The following is a 20,385-nucleotide window of genomic DNA, read 5'->3' as shown; positions in this document are numbered from 1 at the left end:
TTATAAGAGTAAATCATACCATGACGTTACGCTTTGGGCCACTTGTTGTGCATTGCCAGAAAGAGRAGCGATGTCCTATGGCAGGACAGCAAATATGGCATTGCCTTCTGGTATCTGGGAGCACCAGGAGGATAAGGGACTTGCCGCTGCTAGTGAGAACCCTTACTTCACATGAGGAAAGCAATGTTGTTTAGCTGAAAGATAGATCTCTGCTCTCCAGGACACATGGGACTGTCAATGCTTCCTGCTTCCACGGAGGTTCACTGTATTGCAGAGGCAGGAGGAGCATCTAACACCGATTCTTATGGAGACTGCAGTAATTCTCCAATGAAGCTGGCAGAAAACAGTTCCTTCTGCTTGGAAGATTTCCTTCCTTTGCCACGTTCTTTAGGGAGTGCTTGACACTTCGTAAGACATCAGGCTAGCACAGGGAACAGGACTGTGCCTAACCTTGCTAGGCTTCCCAGCCACAGCACACTCCTGTGCAAGGAAGCTAAAGACAACCTAATGAGACAGGCTGGAAGCCTGGCTTTGGCCTTAGCCAGCCAGATCAGCAAGTTTGCAAGACTTTTTTTTCTTTTTTTTTTTTTWAATATGGGGAAAATATTAAGGACTTGCCCCTAGAAATGGAAGCTTTAGAGCAAGTTCTCACCAAAACAGCAAGGACTGCACACCTGGTTTGATAGAACAGCTAGAGGAGGATGTAGCCAAGCCTGTGAATCCTAACACCTCCTGGCAGCTCAAGAACCAGGAGAGCTGCACACAGCACCTAAGGAGGTGCTTGTAATATGCAAACACCAAAAAAAAATACATGGGCTTCAATAGGAGGCAGCCTTTCCTCCCAGCAAGCAGTGAAGCCAGTTCTTCAGGCAAYGCAGCTCTTGTGGAGGAGACAGAACTGATTGCTCAAGCACTACTATCTTGTGACGCTCTTTACAAACTTACAGGTTAACCTTGATGTAACAGCCACATTTCCAACATGTTGTCAACTGAAGCTGTCCCTGTAGATTTGAATAGATACTGAGGATTTTTTTTTCCCTCCCTCTCCCAAGCAAGCAAGCTGTGCCTGCCAGTGAGCCAATGCTGGAGGATCCTTCTGGAGGAACAATGCTTTTCCAATGCAGATATAGCATTCGTTTTGTGCCTATTCTAGGGAAAACAGAGTGCTGAGGAGCACAATCTGCAAGGCACAGTGGATTACCTAATCTATCTCATGGGTATTTTTAATGGATTAGTAGGTATTAGTGTGGGATATTGCAAATATCCCATGGAAATTTAGAAGTTGGAGAGAACAATCAGTTGGCTGCAAGAACAGTGTAAAGGCTGTCCCAAAGGTATTGAAGGATTACCAAGGAAGCTAAATCAAGGTTGATTTTAAAAGATGGTGGTAGACAGCTACCCTAGCTGAATAAAAACAAGGTTCTCATATATACAGGCYTAAAAAATGAACAAGAGAGTAGACACCAAGCCTTTCCGGCTTCTGTTCTACTAGTGGGCTCAGTTCAAGAAAGCACTTGTATATATGCACACAGCACTTCCAGTATTAAGAAAAAAAACATCACTGACTTCTCAGGATACTAGCTATTCTTGGTAGTGGCCTAGGTCAATACTCAGAAGTCAGTTATAAAKGCGTGTTATCCTTAGCGACGAAGAGATTTTTCTCAAGCTTTCTGTATTCCTAATAGACATGTTAAGGTTACTGCAAAATGAGGGGAAAATAAGTTCCCAGAATTACCATAAACTGGATATGTTTTGCAGGTTTTTGCTCTCATTTATGTATAATTGCATCACCTAACCCGATTTGATTGTTTCCAGGCTGGCACCACTAGTATGCCCCAAGCAATCACTGCTTTAATAGTATGCTTACGAGGAGCACCAAGGTTCCCTGATAGGAGCTGTCCTCTGCTGCAGAGGACACCTGGCCCAGGTCAYGGTAGGCTGTGCACTGCAGAAGGGGCTGCCGGGGACACGCGCAGGTTTCTTTAGGGGTTGGAGGCCCAGAGCGGCCTAGGGAGGSCCTCAGCCCACTGGGGCTCTGCTGCTGGAGCCAGGTTGCTCAGCAGACCTCACTGGAGGCCCTTCCTCCCCATGTCCTCCCAGGGCACTGCACACRCGGCTCCCTGGCTGGGCAGCCTCCAGGGCACACCGCTAACTTGGAGGTTTTTTCTTTCACACTCTTTCCCCCACCACAGATTTGCGCATTTCTACAAAGCATCRCATTTCCCTGTGGTTACGCTTAGCTGACCAGGGAAAACCAGAGACACCAGACACCACCACAGCCTTCAGGACTTATTTACTCTGCAGCAAGGGTGACATGCAGGTGGGCAACAGGGCTTCCTCAGCAGATTATATAGCATATAATACCAGAGGCGACAGCAGACCAACACATGCCAGGTGCTGTCCTGGAGCAAATCTGATCCATGCCTCACATTTTCCCACCTGAGAGGGTTCCCTCCTTCCCTGCTACCTCCAGCAGCACCTTGGCAGGGGAGCACATCCCCACTGTGCTTTGGAGTCACAGCTTTTCCCACAACATCATGAAGAAGCACTGAGGAAACCACCCAACAAYTCCATAGGCCCAGCTACATCTGGGGTAGGCCATCTTACCCTACTCCAACCCACCCCAGTCCAGCCTGTGGTGTTGCTCCATGGGCAGTGGACGCATGGTCCCACCACCCAGKATCCTCCTGCACCCAGCCCTGGTAGGGTGGCTGCAGGTGAGACCTATGGGACATTACGGGTGTTACTGTGGGTCCTGACCCTCTCCTCAGGGACCACTTGTCCTGCTGGGCAGAGGAGGCCTGTTCTCCTTGTGCACCCAGAGCAGTGTCCCCAACGTGGTTGCAGACCCAGGCTACGCTCGAGTACGTGACCTCTTCGGGGAAACACTTTCCTGCACTACGGCAGCCTGAGCCACCTAATCCCCTTAGCTGAAAATGAGCCGAACCAAATTAATTTAAATGGGTTAACACAAGCTCCTCCGTTCATATCAAATCCATTACTCCGTCCCGGAAATATTTGTAACAACAACAAAATATCCTGGCTTGTCATTTTTATCAAAGTGGCGACGGGAAGGTGTTTTCCTTTCTTTCCCCCTGTTTTTCAGTTTTAAWGAGTTAGTCACAGCTCCTCATTGCTCTTCACAGGCGCCTGGCTGTACGGGATGCCGCGCTGCCTATGTCCTGGACGCGATCCTGCCGGGCGCGCAGGCCACGGTGGGGAGAGAAGGGAAGCGGTGAATTGTCGGGCGAGTGGGGATATTGGTGCCAGGATGCTGGGAGTGGTGGGGTCAGATGCCGCCGTCCTCCCTGGGCGTTTTTCGGCAGTGCTAAACACCCTCCTTCACCCCAGCGTGGCGCAAAGCCCGAGTCCACGGAGTTGGGCCTGCGGTCACCCRTGGGGACAGCGGTGACTCAGAGCCCAAAATACCGTGGCATTCACGTTGAAAGCGTGAGCTCGAGTCGGAGCACACACACAAGCCAGCCTCCCCCTTTCCAAATGTTATATATGGGGCTGCGTGTTTCCGTCTTCCATTTTCCAAGTCCCTCGGATATGCCGTGTTCAGGGTTTTCTGCTTTTCCTCCGCAGCCTCAAGACAGAGAAAATCTGACTTAACTCACTGATGACTGAGAATTGCGAGTAAGTGTAGGAGGGAGAAATCAAGTTTGTAAATTGGTCACTTTTGAACAGTTGGCCCTGTAGGCTCCTGTTCCTGTCATTTCAGCAAATATCAGTTTGCAAGAGGGTCATGGGTATTCACCAGGACCGAAGTTACCTGGCCACCTTCTACCCCAGCACTTATTAAAAAATACAGCTAACTGTGATTTGTTCACCAAAATAATTGCTTTCACTCAGGATTCATGGATGAGCGAATCTTGCAGGGCTTTTACATATATATTCATCTCCGGCAATTCATCAACATAATAATCACGCATTATTAACTTGAGTACTCATCATTTTTTTTCTCTAGCGTCAAATACTAGCAAGGAGCTAGCATGAAAAAGAGAAGAAAAACATGCAGGGAAACGTCTGATCAATGTTTTTCTATTTTTGCTATAAAAGGAGGATAAGAAGAAAAATTCAGCTCATAGTCCACCCTCCCCCTCTACAAAAATTTCCTCGCCAAGCTGAGATAAATATGCTGAGATATTTTCATTTTCACTTAACATACAGACCCTCCTGACTAGGAGAACAGAGCAGACAGTGTCACTCACACCTTTGATTCCTGCAGCTGCTGTTCTCAAGGGTTCGAACCACACATTTTAGTTGCCCTTGGTGGACACTAGAGCACTAGCCARGGCTTCTCTGCTCTAAAACAGAAAAAAAAAAATGTCTGGATTGGCTCAGTTGCTCTCAGTGAAGTCTCAGTCTGGTGCAACTTTAGCAGAGCTTTGTTCAAATGGATGTTACATGTAGAAGCAGCATTACTAAAACAGATGAGCAAGACCTGCAGAGATGCACAAGGCCTTGCAGATTTGAGGCCGTATTAGGGGAAGGTCTTGCAACGTGTAGGTCCACATGAAATCTGAAGCACTGGGAGAGTAAGTCTGCTATGATCGGGATCAGCATGAAGCCACGACCCTGTGTTGTSTAAAAACCTGTCCCAGATACCATCACACAGGGCTTTCTGGCAGGTATAACGTACAGCTCGGCTCCCCAGCAGGACTTCCTCTTCCCAGCTGGAAAACGAGGATTTCTCCACCAGTAACAATGTCCAACCAGTAAACTCCAACCTGTAACCTAGGTGGCCTCCTCTTCTGGGATGGCCATCACCAGTGTCCTGCTCAGAGCTTTGCCAACTATGGTGGGATGTCCCCTTCTTCACGTGTTTCAGAGCTGCGCTGCTCAGTGCTGCCTCACAATACCCTTCCCCATCCCAGCCTTTCCCATGGTACAGGCTTCCCACAACTTGGAGGAGTCATCTCCTGCAGTCTTACTAACACAAAACTACTTAACGGAAGAGCTGCAGGTGAGTTCTCCCACTGTGGCTAATGTATAAGAGAAGAGCAGGAAGAATATCAAGGAACTGCCTGGTGATTGATAACAGAGGTATTGGAAAGACCTCTGGATCAGGAAACCAGGCCCTGTTTTGTGGCATTGCTGCAGCTTTTACCCATACTAGTGTCAGCRTAGTGGCATGTTTGGCTTACTCACTTCTATGCTGACTGAAATGGATGAGCCTCGGCTTTAAAAGGAAGCATTTGACAATAAAYTGTCATAGGAAACAACTTCTGGGTCACTGCTCACTCATAGAGGCCAGTCTGCATAGCAGATAAAAGCCTAGAACTGCTTTTAGTGGCTGAAATGACCCTGCTGGCTGTGAGAGCTGAGGCCTACATTGTGACACAGAAGGCCCTCGTGTCAGGTTTTGCCAACAGATTGTGGTGAAAGTCATTACAGAAGCATATGAAAAGTAAAGGTTGGAAGTAGTGCAATAGCGAGTACACCCTTCCCACTTTCTCTACTACGTGACATGTTCATAACAGTGAATATATTATCTTCCACACATAATTTCTAAAATACTCAACCAGCTCTGAGGTAACTGAATCCATTTCCTGAAATGGATGTTGGGGAATGCCCTCCTGTCCCATCCATCACAGAGGGAACTATTTCTGAACAATTCTAAGGCCCATTTCAGGTGAAAGATTTTCCTACAGTTCTGCCCCTCCTATTTCTCTGCAGTGAGAAGTGGGTACATGTACTTGTTCCCTTTGGGGATTTCACCGGCTACCACAATCGAAGAAAGTGTCACGGTTTGGTGACCAAGCAGTGGACCACAGCACTGAAGGTGTTCAGGTCTGCTCTTGTGAATAAAGGGTAATAGTGCGAAGCAGAACTTCCTGGTCCTATCCCTTGCTCTGTCGCAGGGTTTTCTGTGTCAGCTCAAACAAGCTGTCCCCATAGGTATCTCCTAGGTGTAAAACAGAGTAGTAGAAGTGCATTAGCCCCCAGGAAGCAGGGAAGACCTTTTAGTCAGTGTTTGTACAGTGCAGAAACCTTGCTGCTACTTGTCACATGGAGCCAGTAATGCTACCTGAGAACAAATTATATTCGTGCATAATGAAAATCACATTCCGCTCAGCCCCGATTCCAGAATCCTTTCTGGCTGGTGATGATGTCCAGAGCAGAGAGAGCACAGCTTGATTTCCGGAGCCCTGGCTGAGCTGGCAGAGCTGGCAGGTAGAAATATCTTGTTTTGACTGGTAAACTGAGCAAATTTGACATGGAAACCACTGAGGGAGAATAAATATGGAACAACAAGATGTAATTTTTACAGAGGCTCTTTTCCAACTATAGCTGTACTCTGAACCATCCCAGACTTGCACTAAGAGGTCCTGAGGTCTAGGGAGGGAAATTCAAGCCACGCTAGACTGGGCTGAGGCTCGCCCCTGTCACAAGCACAGACATCTCTAAGTGCACAATTACTTAACAGCACTATTCCACTAGGACTGCAAAGAGGAGAAAAGGAAAGGGGAGAAAGATCAGAGAAGAAAAAGAGTTCCTAASTCTGACACAGAACCAAGGATAAATGCCGAAAGCAGAATAACCTGTTGGAACTGCATGTGCAGTGTTTTCCAAACCTCCCTGAAATTCATCTCCTGCTCAAAGCAAACAGCAGTGTTTTTACTGACTTGAAATAACGTATGACTGAAAAGAGTTCTGCTGTCTTCCATTTAATGAGAACAAGAGAAATCCCTGGATCTACAGCATACTTGTTCATTCCACAGATCTATTCCGGCTGTAGGGTTCTACCTTCTAGCATTTCTCCTCTTTTCATGTATGTGATGTGAGTTGCTCGAATGGGCCTTACGCCATCACTAAGCACATCATTTGTCTTGTCCATGATCAGRTATCAAGACATAAATAAACACATAACAAATCCCATCAAAGGCTGTCTGCAAGGATGGATCTTAGAGTCTTCCACACGAAATAGTGTGACTACCACTAAAGAGCTATATTACATCAGTTCRGCCTGACACTCTAGTAACCTTTAATTTGAACCAGGTGAGAAAAATGATGTGCACACACAATCTGTTTCATGTAGAGGTAAAGCTAGAACATATCACTGGGCCTTTATGTTCTACGCTATACAGGTAAAAAAAGGTATTTTTCTGACTGACTGCTATTGGCAGCTTTAAGAAACGAACAATGCAATATGTAAAGCTATTCTGAAGAATAGATTTAGGATTATGGAAATATATTTTGASTAATCAGAAGGACTCATGCTGACAGATTTTGCACTCTTTTTACATCTTGCTTTCAGTGACAGCCCCAGAATATTATTGGCAGGAATATTCACAGAAACGGTGACGTTATGTAGATAATAATGAGGAAGAACAACACCATTTGACTTCACTGCCCAAGTGAGATATCACTCCAGATTAGCTCTAAACAACAACCCATTTTTGATCTGTTAACTAAATAATCAATTAAGAATTATTGGAATTATTTTACAATCAATAATTCTAAGATATTGTGCCAACCATAAAAAAAAWTTATCTATGAAAAGAGACGAAATTCCTGGAATAAATGCGTTACTAAAATGATGACGAGGTCTTTCTATTACAGAAATAGATCTCATAGTCCTTCACAAGTTAGAGTGCACTACCAGGGACTAGCTCCAACAGCCCTGGAAATTGTCTGTGTCCATGCTGGAGTGGAATGGTTGGGCAAAGCCCAAAAAATAGGGGTGAAAAGGAAAATGAAGAGCAACCAAATGCAATTATACTGAATAGGATTTAGTGCAGACATGAGAATCAAAACTTCTATTACTGCAAAAGTGTGGTGGCTTAATAGATGACAGCAGGACTACATGCCCTCCATTTGGTATCAAATCCAGTAAACTCTTGGTGTTGCTAAGCACTGCTTTTGACCAGACTTACAAATTCTTTAGACATCYTCCTCTAATTTGACTGCAGGCTGAGAATCAAGGGAACCCATCCTCACTGCTCTCTTGGTCACACCACCCAAAACTACCTCCCTGGCCAYTTTATATCAGATCTTCCAATCTCTGAAGGAGGATAATAAAAATTTTGTGAGTCCCCATTGGAATTCATGAATATACTCAACATGTAAAGAGGTGCTCCCAAGCTTTATCACACTGGAGGAAAGAACGAGTCTAATGTCCTAAAATATTAYTGCACACACACACACAAAAAACATCACAATAAGCAAGCTTTCAAAATGTTCATCAGATATAAGGATGCCCATTGCTGAATGGGCAGTTCTTTATTAAACAATCCCCAAGATCCTTGCTCATTCCCCTTCCTTGTTTGACAGAGGATAGATTTGTTCTAAGGATGAGTCAGGATTATATAGTGAAGGAGAGCACTTTTGGTAGGGTCCCTGCCTGATTTGCTGAAGAAGCTGATAGCCATGCAGTAAGTGAGATGTAGATCTCTAGGAAAGGAGGGAAGGTGGCTGGTGAATCCTGTTCTCCAAGACTGGATGTSTCACAGGTTTTCCTGTCTGGTGCTATGCAAGACACCTAAACCTCACAGGTATTCCCGAACTCCGAATGTCTCTCTCATGGGGCACCAGAGCTGAGCACTCACAGCTGTGGCTGAAATCCATAGGAGCTGTGCTTTAATGATACAGTGTGTTCAATATAATGCTGCTAAATATTCTGGAAAATCAGGTGTCTGAGTAGTGGCCACACCACAGTGCGGGACACTCTTGACTCCTCAGAGGGGAGCTGCACACACGTTCAGGCTSTACTGGTGGGCTTGACAGCAATCATAAAAACAACTAATTCTGCTTAGCAGCGGGTCCAAATACAGAGCCATCAAAAAGACACGAGTCCAGGCTGGTCCTTGCTTGCTCAGTCCCACCCTTTGCACTAGATGTGCATCTTCCTTCCAGCCTCTTCTAGCTCAACCTGTCTTAATTGTCTGCCACGACCTCCTCATCTAGTCCCCACTGCCGTGCTCCCAGCATGTCCCCTTTCTATTGAGGGGAAGCCAGAAAGAACAACTCCCTAAAAAATAGCATCTCTGGATGCTCTGTGAGGAAGAGGTGCTCGGGAAAAGCATGTGGACCTTGCCTCCCGATGCCCACTGACAAGCAGAGCAAATACGGCTCTACGAAACAATCTCAGTTCTGGTGTTTCTGATGTCTTGAGTGTTTGACTTTACACCCTGAAAAATCTTTTTAACAGTATGTATTTCCTATAAAAAGAGCAAACTGAAAAAAATAGAAATTCCGTCATGTGGCAATGTGTTAACATCCACATATGTCCCAAGAAGGACTGGATCCTTTCATTTCCTGCCACTTGAGTTAACGAAGTAAGACATAACAGCAGGAGGTTGTCATCTTCCTTCTACATTAGCCCTAGAGATGATGTGACCCATGATCTGGGGCCAGAAGTCATGTAAATGGGGGAGGAAGAAGGGCCTGCACAGTTGTCCAGCTGTGGCCAAGTCTGCTGACCAAGAACAGCCATTCCTCAGCCTGTCAAACAGCAGGAGAGTGGGGCTACTGCCCTTCCTGGTGGCATATCCACATTTGCTTTGGCCCCGGGTTACATTGGCATTTGTTTCCATGGAGGAATGCTGGGACCTGGGGGTATTAAGGTCTCTGAAGAGGACTGCAATCCAGGTGGCCCAGCGTCTTCTCCTAACCTTACTCTCCAGAGTGGTCCCTTCTGTCTTTTAGGCCTTTTCCTGCCACCTTATTTCTGTCCCCATCTTCTCTCTCCTCTGCATTGGCTCTTTCTCTCCCTGGCTGGTTGGTGTCCCCTCTCCTCAGCGCAGGCCACAGGCTGCTCAGTACTCCAGGCCCCAGCTCCCTCAAGGTCCCCTCCTCCATAATCCCTGGTAGGGAAAAGCCTCCCAGGCAACGTCAGGGCACCAGGCCTGTACATCCCYATTTCCTCACCCTCCTTGGCCCAAATACAGCTCAGCCTCTTCCTCTCTCTCATGGGTTTCTCACATCCTCCCACTCTCCCTCACAGTTTTTTCCACTGTTCCCCTCTTCCACTTCCTTCTGCCCTCTCCAGTGATGTTTACATCTTCTTTTCCTGCCCCCTTGTTCCCCTCAAGATACCTTCGCTGCCTTCTGCTAGGTCCAGTCCATCCTCAGAGGTCCTCAGCAGTCTCCCCATGAAATGGCTCCTTAAACTCTAGCCTACTTGTCCATTCTGTCCCTACCTCTCCTTCTACAACTACTCCTTCTCTTCCTCTGATCCATATTTCATCTATTTGTTTTCAAATCCTGAGTTGTCCTCTCCCCCCTGCCTGSCTATAAGAAAGGAAGGGTGAAGGTACTTCCCACTCTAGTAAGTGTGAATTTCAGCTTAATCTTGTGTCCAAGTTTGGGCACTTTCTTCTGCAGAACATGAAGATGAAGGGCATGGTCCTGATGGATGGAGTGCCTCCTAACTGAAGTCCCAATTCCCTGCCCCAGAGTGTGAGAGTTGGCTCAAGGCATGTCAGAAGGAAAGGGAAAAATGAATCTGGTTGCTCTCAGAACTAGACAGTTTTGCCACAGACAGGGAGCAGGGGAACTGTGGGCAGAGCAGTGGAAAGGGCTTGCAGACCCTACTGCCACCAGGAGGGCCCGTGTCTGGTGAACTGGGGAGCATTGCCTCCTTCCCACAGCAAGCTTCTCAGCCCCACGGACCCCAGCCCTTCCCTCAGCAGCACCGGCCAGTCTGAGATGTTGCACAGACAAAGTAGGTGGTGGGACCACAATCATCTTGCCAGTCCAGCAGCTGCTGGGCACCTGCCTGCTTTGCATGCACCTGGGGCCAGGCCTGCTGGAAGAGCTGCCATTTTGCAGCTCTGCAACATTTTGAAAGAGGAAAAAAAGGTGGCATTTACATGCCTGGGCTGGTTCTCCGAAATGCCTGAATCACTTTGCCTAAAACCTACCCACTCCTCCCAGAAAAGCCAAAGCAAGCAACCTGTATGGCAAACCGAAAACCACAGCCGGAGTGGCTGATGGTTACACACAGCAGAAAACAAGCTTCTTGGGGACATTGTCAGGGAGCCTTCACAACGGGCAGCACTGCCAGTCTTGAGGGCACTGAGGTGTGAAGCTCCTATCCCTCGCGGCACAGCAGCGCTCTGGCCAGGTCTCCTCCAGCAGCCGGGCTGGTGAGCCGTGCTCGGTGTCCTGCGCCTGCTGCTGCTGCATTCCTGCGGCCAGCGCAGCCCAGCCTCCCAGCCCCGCTGCTTCCAGAGCCCTCAACTACTGGCGATGTTGCACTGCAACACTTTATGCATCAGCAATCATTTATTTTTACAGTTCTGACTTCCAAGGGCTGCTGTTACGCGGGGAACGGCTGAGGATTTCATGCCCTGCCCGCTGCATTCTGTGCAGCCTGAAGAGGAAATGCAGGGAACAAGCAGGGAGCAACTGGGATGTGGGATGAGGTGCACGTGTGAGGAGGGAGAGAGGGGCTGAGGAGAGCAGAGGAAGGCKAGGGAGAGTAGGGAGGCCTAGATATTGCAGCTAAGGAGGGATTTGGCTCTCYGAGGAGGGGTGACACAGCGAGGGTGATGTGAGAGCTCCGAATCCAGGTCTCTACGACAGAGCAGACAAGGAGCAGAGCACAGGCTCGTTTTTGTGCCTCTGAAGAGCCAAGACTCCCTAAGCTCTAATTCTCTTCAGGGAAGTTTGAGTAAAAAATGAAGCAGGGGATGCTGCCAGACCCATAGTCATTGAAACAAGGACTTATTGTGCAATCACAAAGGCTTCTGATCATTCCCTTTTCCGCAGACATTTGCAGACACTGCACACATTACCCCAGGATGGAAAAAAATAATCAAGATTCCTGCACTCTCTAGGTGGCTTGGGGACAAGGAACAGAGAATACCCTCAACCTGCTTTTAGCTAACGAGATCTGTAAAAGATGCTGGAAAACCAGACAGAATCCTCTTCTATCCACTCCTGGGTGTAGAGACTTCTGCCTGGAACTCTTGCAAAGTTTTGGGCTGGAAATTTTGCGCCAACAGAGAGCAGCTGAGTCACTGAGCTCAAGTGGGCTCCTCCTGCCATTCCTTCATTGCCTTCATTGCCCCAAGGCAATACAGTCTTCGTTTGCCTGGTTTTCGTTTTTTTTTTTTTTCCCTGCTATGCAACTAATGCTTCTGAAAGTGAGAGGCTAAGAGCACTTGCAATAACCGTAGCGCTGCTCTGAAAGCTCCTTATCTCGACCTCACCCCTGGCTCTGCAATGCTCCCCAGATCTCATCTGCAGCATCCCCTGCTCACACAGTCCTGAGCTGTGGACACGCTGCTTTCTATACACGGCCTGTCTTGCAACACAGCACTTGCGGCACAGCAGCCCAAAGGAGGCATTGGTCCCCACGCTGCCCATTTCCGTGGATCCCAGCAGGATCCCACACAGCTGTCGTGATCACCCTGTGAGACAAGCTGCTGTGCTCCCTAGCGCTGAGCGTGCTCCCAAATACACTCTGCTCGCTCCTCACCCTTGTCCTTCTTGCAGTACCAGGATGGAGATCTTCCTCTTCAGCAGACCTACAGCACGGGTCAAATCTTCCATCTGCACCACGGATCCCTCTTTCAAGTCTATTCCAGATCCCCCCTCACGGTTCTGACCAAAACCCCTTATATCTTCTCTGCAATAACCCTCTGCCTGTTCAGCTTCAGGCCATCTGCTTGCYCAGCCCATGAGAACTGAGCTTCACCTCCCTCTTTGACCCACGGCACCCAGGTGCACCGCTCCGCACCCTGCTACCCCTGCACACTCCTCTGGAGTGTCCCCTTCAATGCCATCCCCTTGCTCCTGACCCTCTGCGCCACCGTGTCCGATCCAGGATGGCTTTTCAGAGGAGTTGCTCCCAGCATTTTCCCTCAGCCCTGTGTGGCTCCAGCGTTGCCCCTTTGTGCCCAGCCAGTCGAGGTCCCAGTCGAGCTCCATCCCCAGGCGTGCGGGTCGCGCTCGTCGCCGCCCGCGGCACCACCCCTGAGAGCCGACCTGCTCCTCGGCCTAATGGGTTTCCAAGGGGATGGGGGAGAGGGGAGGAGAGTAAGTGGTGACGCTTCTCAGCCGCTCAGCTYGGCCCGGAGCTAACGAGGCATCTCAAAATTAAAAAGTGAACTGCAATCCCCAGCAGGCCTGTCCTCCTTTTGGCATTAGTCGGAGTTCTCTTTCTTTCGCAAAAAACGAGGACTGCAGAGCTGCGAGTTGCGTTTGAGGCTGTGGAAGCCCCACATCGCGGCGGCTGTGAGGGGGCYCTTGTCTGAGGGCAGAGCCTTCAGTGCCCTGGAAACCATTCGTGCTTTGGGGCCACCACTTTGAGGCCAGTGGGCTGGTTCCTGCTCTCCGTGCCTGCCCATTCCCTGCACGTCCTGGGCTGGCAGTGAGGATGGGCTGGGGCCACAGCAGGGCTGTGAGCAGGGGACAGGTCAAGGGAGAGGGGTGAAAGAGAGAAAGCTTCATAATGTGGGGAGGCAGAGGAGTTTCGGCTGGAAGAGAGATGGAGAGAGGACAGAAATGGGTATGGTAGCACCACAAGCTCAAGCTGGGAAGGGAAGAGGATGGATAAAGAGGAGCACACGCTAGTCGAAACACATCTACACCCGGGCAGCATGGGTGCTGCTGTGCTATGGGAGCACAGGCTCTCTAAAAAGCTGGGGGGAATGGAAAAGGACTGGAAGGAGAGCAGAGACGGGAGGAAGCGAAGGCAGCCTGGTTTGTTACTTCGGTGGGCTGCATTTCTCAGATTCCTGTCAGCTCCCAGCGCTCTGGAGCAAGGCGCCGCGCTTGGGGGGGACCCAGAGGGAGCAGCAAGCTCAAAGTTGGCCTGTCCACCGCCACGGGTGGGCCTGGACGCAGGGCTGAAGGGCAGACACCTTCGCCGATCCCTAGGAGAACAACCGCGAGGTTCCTGTGACCAGGGTTTGGTGCTGCTCCCCATGCCCCTCGCCCAAGAGGTTAGTTTTGGGACGTCTCCAGCTGCACGCGCTGCTGGTGGGAGTGCAAAACTCCACCTTCCCCATGGCTTGCACATGGACTAAACGCTACCAGGACTTAGACAAGCTCCTGGAATGATCCCACAKAATTTATCCTAGCTATAGATTTGGCCCAAGATCTCGGAGAACTGGTGAGCTCTGAGGACAGTGGCAGTGCAAAGAAACATCCACCTCTTTTTCCWGCCTTTATAATGCTAAAGGTTTCCAGCTTTCGGGCTCCCTTCTCAGCCCATCCTTCTCTTATCTGTAAATGCTGCAGGGGCAATTTTATCCAGAGAGGCTTATCCTCCAGGGCAGAGGGCCAGACATCCTGCAGGGCAGGTTGTCTAGGGCATCACTGCGTACCGGGCACCAAAGGTGCCCATCACTGGTGCTGTCAGCAGAGACTTTGCGCTCAGGAGGAGAGGGAAGGACAAGAAAGGGTGAAAGGCAGCAGAGAGGTGCACGCACAAAACAGGGTTACCCTTGTCTTCCTCCCTCTCTGCTTGAGTGAGGAAAATGCTGTGTGTACTTCGGGAATTCAGAGCAAGTTGAAATAAAATGCGGTGTTTTCCCCAGAAACATCCATCTTGCAGTCAGGAGGAGCTCGGTGCCCGGCCAGCCCAGCTCCTGCACCACACAGGTCAGGCGGCAACGCTTGCACCAAGCAGCTGTGCCCGAGCTGAAAGAAGGGGCRCTTCAGGTCCCAGAGGGCAAGATGGTGCCGTGGGGCACAGGCTGTGCCCGGGACCCCTTTCCTGCAGGCGGCTTCCCAGCTCCCCCTTCGCCCCTCTGCTTTGTGCCTGCGCGGAGCCGGATCACCTACTGCTTTACTGTATCATAATCATCTCAATAGCTTACAAGATGGTTTTCTTGCAGTTTTTTATGTCATCTCTGCAGTTCTCCCCCTCATAAAATGTGACTGCACCAATTTCTGTGATTGGTGCTGGTCAGCTAATAGGGACATTCCGTGTTTCCCAGACAGAGCCTTTAAATCAAACCCGGCCGTATTGCACATCCAAAGGAGAGGAGGGAGAAGGGGGGCTCCGCTCCCTTGTTGGGTGCTACAAGCCTCCTAAAAGCGGCGTCCTGCTGTGAATTCCTGAATTCCCAAATGCAGCAGCACTATGGAGGGATCCCCTCAGAGGGGCGAGCGTCTCCCGCAGCCGGCAGCTCTCCCTGGGGCCTGGGTGCAGCAGAGGTTTGTGCTGCTCTCCCGAAAGCCCGTGCAGCACCACGGGAGAGAGGAGGTGTGTGGGGCTGAGGGATGGGGTGTGCAGGGATGTGGCCAAGCTCCACTGGAGAGAAACAGCGAGTGGACAGGGGCAGGTTTGTGTGAAATGCAGGGAAGCCTGAGCTCAACTACAGGGGAAGATGGTTTRCCTTATGGTGTCACAGAAAACTGGAATATGTAGGGACACTTCCAAACCTGATGATACTCCCGCCTTCCCTGACTTCAAGAGCTCAGGCCAAGCCTTTCTTAAAAAAAAAAAAAAATTCTTCTCTTGCATCACCATTGACTTGGCCCTGGCACATGTCCCTTGAGACCACAGGCATGAATCTGCTTCCCAGCAGTTGTTTGCAGAAGAACATCTCAATATGGTTCCTGTTCTCCTACAGCCTGCAGATCCTCCCAGTCCACACTACTCCTTGCGAGGAGGAAGCAGCATTGCCCAGCAAAGAGCAGAAATAGCCCCGCTTGGCAGGCTGAAGCCAGCAGCGCTCCAGCCCTCAGCTCGCCATGTGGTCAGCTGTGGGCTTTCCACAGCCTGCTTCTCCAGTTGATAGCCCCAGCGGTGCTCTTGAGTGCGATAGGTGACCCACGAATATTTCTGCAGGTACCAGCATTTTTTACCGATTATCAGCAAGACCACCAGCTTTCAATTAATATTGCATCCCAGGGGGTTAGTGAGGGTGCATCCCACCAGAGGCAGTGGAGAAAGACTGACCAAGAGCCATGTGGGTGGCCACCCCAACCCTCTGGAGGGAGCACAGCAGGAGAACCTGGCATCAGGAGCCGGGAATGTGGCAGCGGTGTGACCTGCAGTCCATCACAGAGGATGTCTGGAGCAGAGAAAACCAGTGTGTCTCTGTCCCGAGGAAACGTCCTCAGACACATCCTGCCACGGGGAACGCTCCAGTCACTGTCTATAGACACTGCAAATTTGGGATGAGGGGGTATTTCTTTCATATATATTCATACATATCCATATATTATTTCTGGTCTTCCCTGACTCTCAGCAAAGTTGAGCCTGGACCAGGGTTTCTTTTTTCTTGACTGCCTGGTGCATTACAGAGCTCGGCGCTTTGGTGGGACCAGGGAGGCAGTGACGTGGGAGCGAGAAAGGGAGCGGAGAGAGCGGGGTGGGAGCTGAGGGGAGAGCAGAGGGAGGAGAGCAGGCGGAGGAGGAGGAGGAGGAGGAGGAAGAGAGAAACTAGGAGGCAAAGAAAGAAAAGTGGGGAGAAGGAAGGAAGGAGAGGAAGGCTGAAAAGCATCGCGGTTTGGGGAGACATGGGCGTGCGGAAGGGGGAGTTTGGCAGCGTGTTGCTCCGCGCCCGGGGTCGCCATACCTCCAAAGTCAGGCCGGAGGCGGACRTCATAGCCCTTCAGCAGCTTGTCCACGATCTCTTTCACCACAGAAATATTCCCAGTGGAGGGGCTGAAATGCAGAACAGGAGAGCCCTGGTCACGCCAGCGCAGGGGCAGCCGCTCCGCGGCGCTCCGTCCCGCCGGCCGCCCTGCGCCGCCCCGAGCTGCGGGGACACGGGGGGCCCTGGAGGGCACGGCCGGCCCGGCTCGCCCTCTTGCTGCTCTCCYAGGCCGCCCCAGCAGGCTGCTGCGGTCCCTCTCGCAAGGCCCGCTCGCCTTCCCCGCCACGCTGGGCCCTTTCTCCCCCCTTACACAACCCAAACACAGGCTCATCATGCAGTGAGTTCCCCACTCTTCCCCCAGATTCATGTGCACCCCAGGGCCACCTCAGGGCACCCGGATATTTCTCCCTATCCCTGAAGGACAGCCGAACACCAGCACTCCTTTTCCCACGGCCACGATGTTAGAGCCAATCGCTGGCATGTGAAACAATTCTGTGTCTCTCAGCATCGCTGTGGCTTCTTAGCAACGCYGGCCAGGAGAGAGCGGCAGGGAGAAGGAGAGTCCATCTTTGGCTCCGTGTGCCCGAGCGCGGCTCTGCGCGGCCCCTGGCCCGGGCCTGCCATCGCGGCGTGCCCGGCCTCGCTGCTGCTCGCCCAGGGCCCCCAGGCATTTCAGCAGGACGGGGGCTCCTTTTAGGAGCACTCAAAGCAAATGCAAGGGAGGGGAAGCAGAAAGCAGGGGATGCTAAAAATACTGAACGTACCCAATGCTGCAGGGTTTGTAGGTTTTCTCGCCTTAAAATCCAGCCTCTGTGTCACCCTCTGTTCCCTATTTCCCATGAGAGYGGAGACCCCAGGCCAGCGGCAGTCACTGCTCTTTGCAGGCCCCCCAGGACAGCACGTCCTCCAGGGTCAGCGCTGCCACAAGGGCCGGGCCGAAGGCTCCGCGCCGCCCGGCGCCTCGCGGGGCTCCGTGCAGCTGCACKCAGGTGCCCGCACAGCCCCGCACGCCCTCCTGGCTCTGCCCTGCACGCACAGGCTCCCTGCGTGGCAATGCGGCCGCGCCACTGCTCTGGAGCGTGCAACACGTGCCCAGACGCGTCTGCGAGCGATGGGACCTGATGCAGGTCCGCGTGGAAGCGGGTGCAGAGACCCCGCAGGGGCGCAGGGCGTGCGGCTGCTCCCCACGCGGSTGCTCAGGGCAGGTACCTGCGGGTGCCCCAGGCCTCCCTGCACCCGTGTGCGTGGGGCAGTCGGGAGCGCCCGTGGGCCTGTGTGCGTGTTCATTATTCATGTGAACTCACAGTAAATGCGACAGTGCATTTTGCAGGGCCCAGCTCCCCTGGTTGTCCTACCCCGTCCATCACTTGTATGTTGGGGACGTTGTGTGGGAGCAGAGATCCTGCGTGGGCTCCTGGTAGGGAGCTCTTCATCACAGTGCTTTACTCACTGGAAAAGCGAGGCCACCAAGGTGCGCCCAGGTGCCCGTTGTCACAGAGCGGGACCTGTGCTTGCAAAATCTTCTTGCACCTGTGGATTTCTAGGCAGGTTGGAGAGTTTTTGGACTGTGCTTATGCATACAGGTTCTCCACGGATTGACTGTATGCACCAGCATTTGCTCATCTCCAGGTATTTATTCCTGGGTATAGAGATTTCCACATAGCCATATGCATAGCACAGACACAATATGTATATTCTGAGGGGATTTAGACACTTGTATTTAGCCTTRCCGAAGCCATACGCCCAGGAAGTGGCATTACTGCCTTCCTACAGGCAAGGAAACCGAAGCAGAGAGAGCAGAGTGTGGCCGAGGCCCTGCAGACAGGGGCAAAGCAAAGAGCTTTAGGGACSTTCCTCCCCATCAGCTACCAGTTATCCCAGGGAGGCCATAAACCGGCATCCCGATTAAGGGCTAGGTCTCCTCTCTCTCGGTGCTCCCTTTGATCTGCAAGGCCACCCCATGCCAAGCAGCARCCGCGCCGTGTGTTTGCCCCGCTGTGGGCCTGCAGTAGGGATGCTGTTCCCYGGGAACGTGGGTCTGCGTGTGCGCGGGCAGCGCGTGCATGCAGCCGGGGAGGCGAGCGCTCGAGCCCTGCCTCCGCGTGGGCGCGCGTGTGCTCTCCGCACACACGTCCCCTTGCAGCCGAGCGGCTCCGTGCGGGCGCCGCGCGCTGCCGGCTGCGCGCCGTGGGAGGAGAGCGAGGCATGTGCGCAGGGGAGGAGTGCGCGCAGCCTGCAAGGTGTGCAGGGATGCACACGCCAGCCCCAGCTGGGTCCCAGCCCTGCACATTAGCCGACACAGACACACATGCAAGGACACGTCTGAGCAAACGCTGCTGATGTGGACTCTGCTCTGTGCTCCTTTGCTCCAGCAGCACCTCTAAGTGTGTCTCTGTACGAGCCTCTGTATACAGTGAACCACCCAGGAATGGTGCAGATAAGGGGGGCACAACGCTGCGCATGTGCTTGTTTATAACTGTGGGAACATAAATCTTTGCAGAGCCAGCCCTGCACGCCGGAGCAGGGAGCCGCACGCTCGGCGTGCCCGGCAGTGCCAGGAGATGCCGGAGATGCCTGCCCAGCAGGCCCCGTGCGGGCAGCGGCGCTGCGTGCGCCGGAGCAAACAGGTGCGCCCGGCACACCTGGGCCGCGGGGCAGCCCCGCGTGCCGGGCGCCCCGGGGCCGTGCGGAGCGCCGGGGGGGCCCGCGGGCTGCGCCGTGCCCATGCCAGCAGCGGGCACGAGCCGGCGCCGCGGGGCTGCCCGCGGGCACTGCCTGCCGCGCGCCGCAGAGCCCGGCGCCCCGGCGGCGAGAACGGCTGCGCGTGTGCTCTGTGCGTCCGGCTACGTGCGCGCACAGCCTGGCGCCCGCCGGGGCACCATGTTCCCCAGCAAAAGGCTTCATTTGGCTGTTTTCCACCCCGGCAACGCAGCGGGGATGGCAGCGGGGCCGTGCTGCCGGTGGGCTGAGGGGGGCTCCGTGCGCAGGGCGCTCGCTCCGCGCTCCACATCTCCCGCGTGAGCATCCCTCCTGCTGCTGGAGCAGCTCGGGCTGGGGAATCACGGCAGCAGGGCGAGCAATGTGGGGGGAGAGCCCCCTGCCCTGCCGCACGCCCGGATGCATGGAGAGAAGCCCAAGGAAAACAAGCGCAGCCTGGCTGGGCCCCCCTGCCCTGCAGCCTGGGATCGCAATCCTTACCTTTGCGCACAGCAGGCGAGACAAAGCGCTGCTAAAGCAGAGACGATTCCACTCAATCTGTCTGCCTGAAATGTCCACATTTCCACAAAGGCGAAGGATGGAAAAAAAATCTTTGGAGGGGAGGGGAAAGAAGGATGGATCTTCTGAAATGCCCCTCCAAAAAAAGGGGGGGAGGGAAAAAAGGAACCAACCCCCCCCCGTTAATGATTTCCTAAAGGAAAGGAATAATGAAAAAAAATAAAAAACGCGGGGGAAAAATATCCCCCCCACCTTCAATGCCAGTCAAAGAATTCGTTTCTTCTTCCTTTCAGCATCCTCTCACCAAGAGACATCCTCTGGCAATGGAGAAAATCCCAGGAGAAAGAAAAATAAAATGCCCCCAAATGGGCTCAGCAAAATGTGAAATTGAATCTCACAGGTACGCAGAAGAAGAAATTAAAAAAAAAAAAAAAAAAGGAAGAAGAAAAAGGGAACTCAGTGTCCCCTGAGCACTCCACTTGGATTATTTTTCCCCCTGCTCTTTTGCCATCCGGTGCTGCAGATGTTGCATGGCTCCTGCTACCCACCTTCAGCGAGAGGAGGAGGAGGAGGAGAAAGAGTCTGTGCGTGTGTGTGTGTGAGCGTGTGTGTGCGAGGGGGGAGGCGGGAGTTATCTAGCAATGGGATTTTATTCTGG

At 52.1% G+C, this 20,385-nt stretch overlaps 1 protein-coding gene across 2 annotated transcripts in view; it reads right to left on the bottom strand.

The window, feature by feature from the left end:
* The window catches only part of LOC112944515 (gamma-aminobutyric acid receptor subunit beta-4), a 67,781-nt gene extending 47,635 nt beyond the window's left edge, over positions 1–20,146 (bottom strand). The window contains exons 1-2 of one of the 2 annotated variants that reach the window (XM_026035974.1): positions 19,710–20,146; positions 16,491–16,579 (exon numbers count right to left, since the gene is read on the bottom strand). In XM_026035974.1, the coding sequence (XP_025891759.1) occupies positions 16,491–16,579; positions 19,710–19,789 (169 nt within the window). In that variant the 5' untranslated portion in view covers positions 19,790–20,146. The remainder of the gene's footprint in view (positions 1–16,490; positions 16,580–19,709) is intronic. The other variant, XM_026035975.1, reaches the window with a different exon arrangement.
* Positions 20,147–20,385: the final 239 nt, after the last annotated feature.

Source organism: Nothoprocta perdicaria, unplaced genomic scaffold (genome assembly GCF_003342845.1).
Source record: "Nothoprocta perdicaria isolate Ctin4 unplaced genomic scaffold, notPer1 scaffold_17, whole genome shotgun sequence".
In the NCBI taxonomy this organism is placed as follows: domain Eukaryota; kingdom Metazoa; phylum Chordata; class Aves; order Tinamiformes; family Tinamidae; genus Nothoprocta; species Nothoprocta perdicaria.
This window is presented reverse-complemented; position numbering and strand designations above follow the sequence as displayed.